General features: G+C 38.8%; 1 protein-coding gene across 2 annotated transcripts in view; it reads left to right on the top strand.

Annotated features, from left to right (window-relative positions):
• The window catches only part of LOC106510783 (V-set and transmembrane domain-containing protein 4), a 10386-nt gene extending 8671 nt beyond the window's left edge, over nucleotides 1-1715 (top strand). For both annotated transcript variants that reach the window (XM_013999503.1, XM_013999502.1), the window contains 2 exons: nucleotides 632-699; nucleotides 1413-1715. In XM_013999503.1, the coding sequence (XP_013854957.1) occupies nucleotides 632-699; nucleotides 1413-1565 (221 nt within the window). In that variant the 3' untranslated portion in view covers nucleotides 1566-1715. The remainder of the gene's footprint in view (nucleotides 1-631; nucleotides 700-1412) is intronic.
• Nucleotides 1716-1722: the final 7 nt, after the last annotated feature.

The raw sequence follows: 1722 nt of genomic DNA on the forward strand, positions 1-1722 counted from the left end.
TAGTTTATAAGTTAAATATTTAGTTTATAAACTATGACATTTATAAATGTATGAATCATATGGTGAAAAACTGACTTTGAAAAATAAATCTGTTCTTTTTTCTAATAAAAGGCTAAATAAAACAAAAATATTGGTGGTTATTTTTGACTGTGTTACAACTTTACAAACGGCACCCCATAATACAACCTCAAAGTGGACATGAGTTAAAAAGGTAGATTTGTGAACTGAACCTCCATTAGTTTCATTGTTGGGTCAAAAGGGCCTCAACAAGTCTGCAGCAACAAGCTTCACTGTACAGCTCAAAGATTAGTTTGGATTCTCGTCTCCCTGTCTGGAGGTTGAGTTTCATGGCACATTCCAAACTCAGTCGGTGGTATTGTAGAGTCACAGCAGGCTGAGAGAGGCCACTGCTCAAAAATGGACTTAGTGACTGAAGAATAGCATGATATAGACAATAATATACAGCTTTTCTGAAGCAGAAAACAATCTGATCGTAGGATCTATTCCAACAACTCACTCAATGGGATTTCTATAAAATCGTTGGAAAACGCTATTTTAGAGTTCAAAACATTTGTCGGTTAAATTCTCCTGGTTGTTGTTTTAAGTCAATTAAGGTTCTTGGTTTTTTTAGTGCCCATCGCTGCAAAGAGACCTCAGAAGCCCAGAAGGTTGAAGACTCAGCAAAGGAGATCTGCCACAGTAAGGCTCCTCTCTCAAGCATTTTACCTGCTGTATGTCCAAGAGATCATAAAACAAAAGCCCTYAACAGTGTTTCATAGGGGTTTTTATTTATGTTGCGAAAAAAGTTTTTTTTCTTCAGTAGAGTTGTAATTGAAATACATGCAAGAGGGAATTTGTTTCACGGCCGCATGATTGTCTACCAGAGTTTATTGCCATCCCTTCATTCAGTTATGAGCTTGATAATTCTATTTAGCATTATTGCTTCTGAAACACAATTATTTATTTAGAGCCATTCAGTGGTTGTATGTGTACAATGAAAGTGTCAAACAAGAGTATTCTTAGGAAAACTGCACAAACTGATTAACAGCAGGGTCTCTGCTTGTGCTGTTTTTGAGATTTTTGTTGAGGAATGAAGCTGTGGAGATGTGTTTTCTTCGCATGCACATACGGATTAAATTAGAGCAATTAGGCAGATCTGAGGATGTTGGATACGACTCCTATTGTACCAAATGTTTTCAAGTAAACCGAATGTTCCAACAACTCGTGCAAAACCCAGAGAACAGAGTTTCTGCAGCTGGAAAACAGTGAGATGTTTATGTGGGAAAACTGGAACAAAACCAYCTATAGGACACTGGGATTCTACTATTTGAAATGTGCTTTCGGTGCAAGAATTTAAAATGTTTCTTTGTGTGCGAGCTTAATGTTTCTCCTGAAATCCTKTCCTCCTTTAGCCTCGAGTATTAAAAGAAGAAAGCCTGACGTATGCAGAGCTGGAGTTGGTCCGACCGCGGCAGCAGCCACCAGCCTGCTCCAGCCCCGACGCCACTCCCTCCATCCCAGACACTGTGTATGCTCAGATCCTCTTCCAGGAAGAAAAGCTATAGATTTGAGAGCTTGGTACCTCCTGGTGAAGGCAAAAGTCCAGTTCTCAWAACTAAACTAAACAGCATTCAAATGAGCATATATTTATGAACTATGAGTATGACATTCTCTTTTCTTTTTTTCTTTTTGTGATGGATGTGGAAAGTAAGGGCTTCGGGG

The sequence above is a fragment of the Austrofundulus limnaeus genome, unplaced genomic scaffold (assembly GCF_001266775.1).
Source record: "Austrofundulus limnaeus strain Quisiro unplaced genomic scaffold, Austrofundulus_limnaeus-1.0 Scaffold2313, whole genome shotgun sequence".
NCBI lineage: Eukaryota > Metazoa > Chordata > Actinopteri > Cyprinodontiformes > Rivulidae > Austrofundulus > Austrofundulus limnaeus.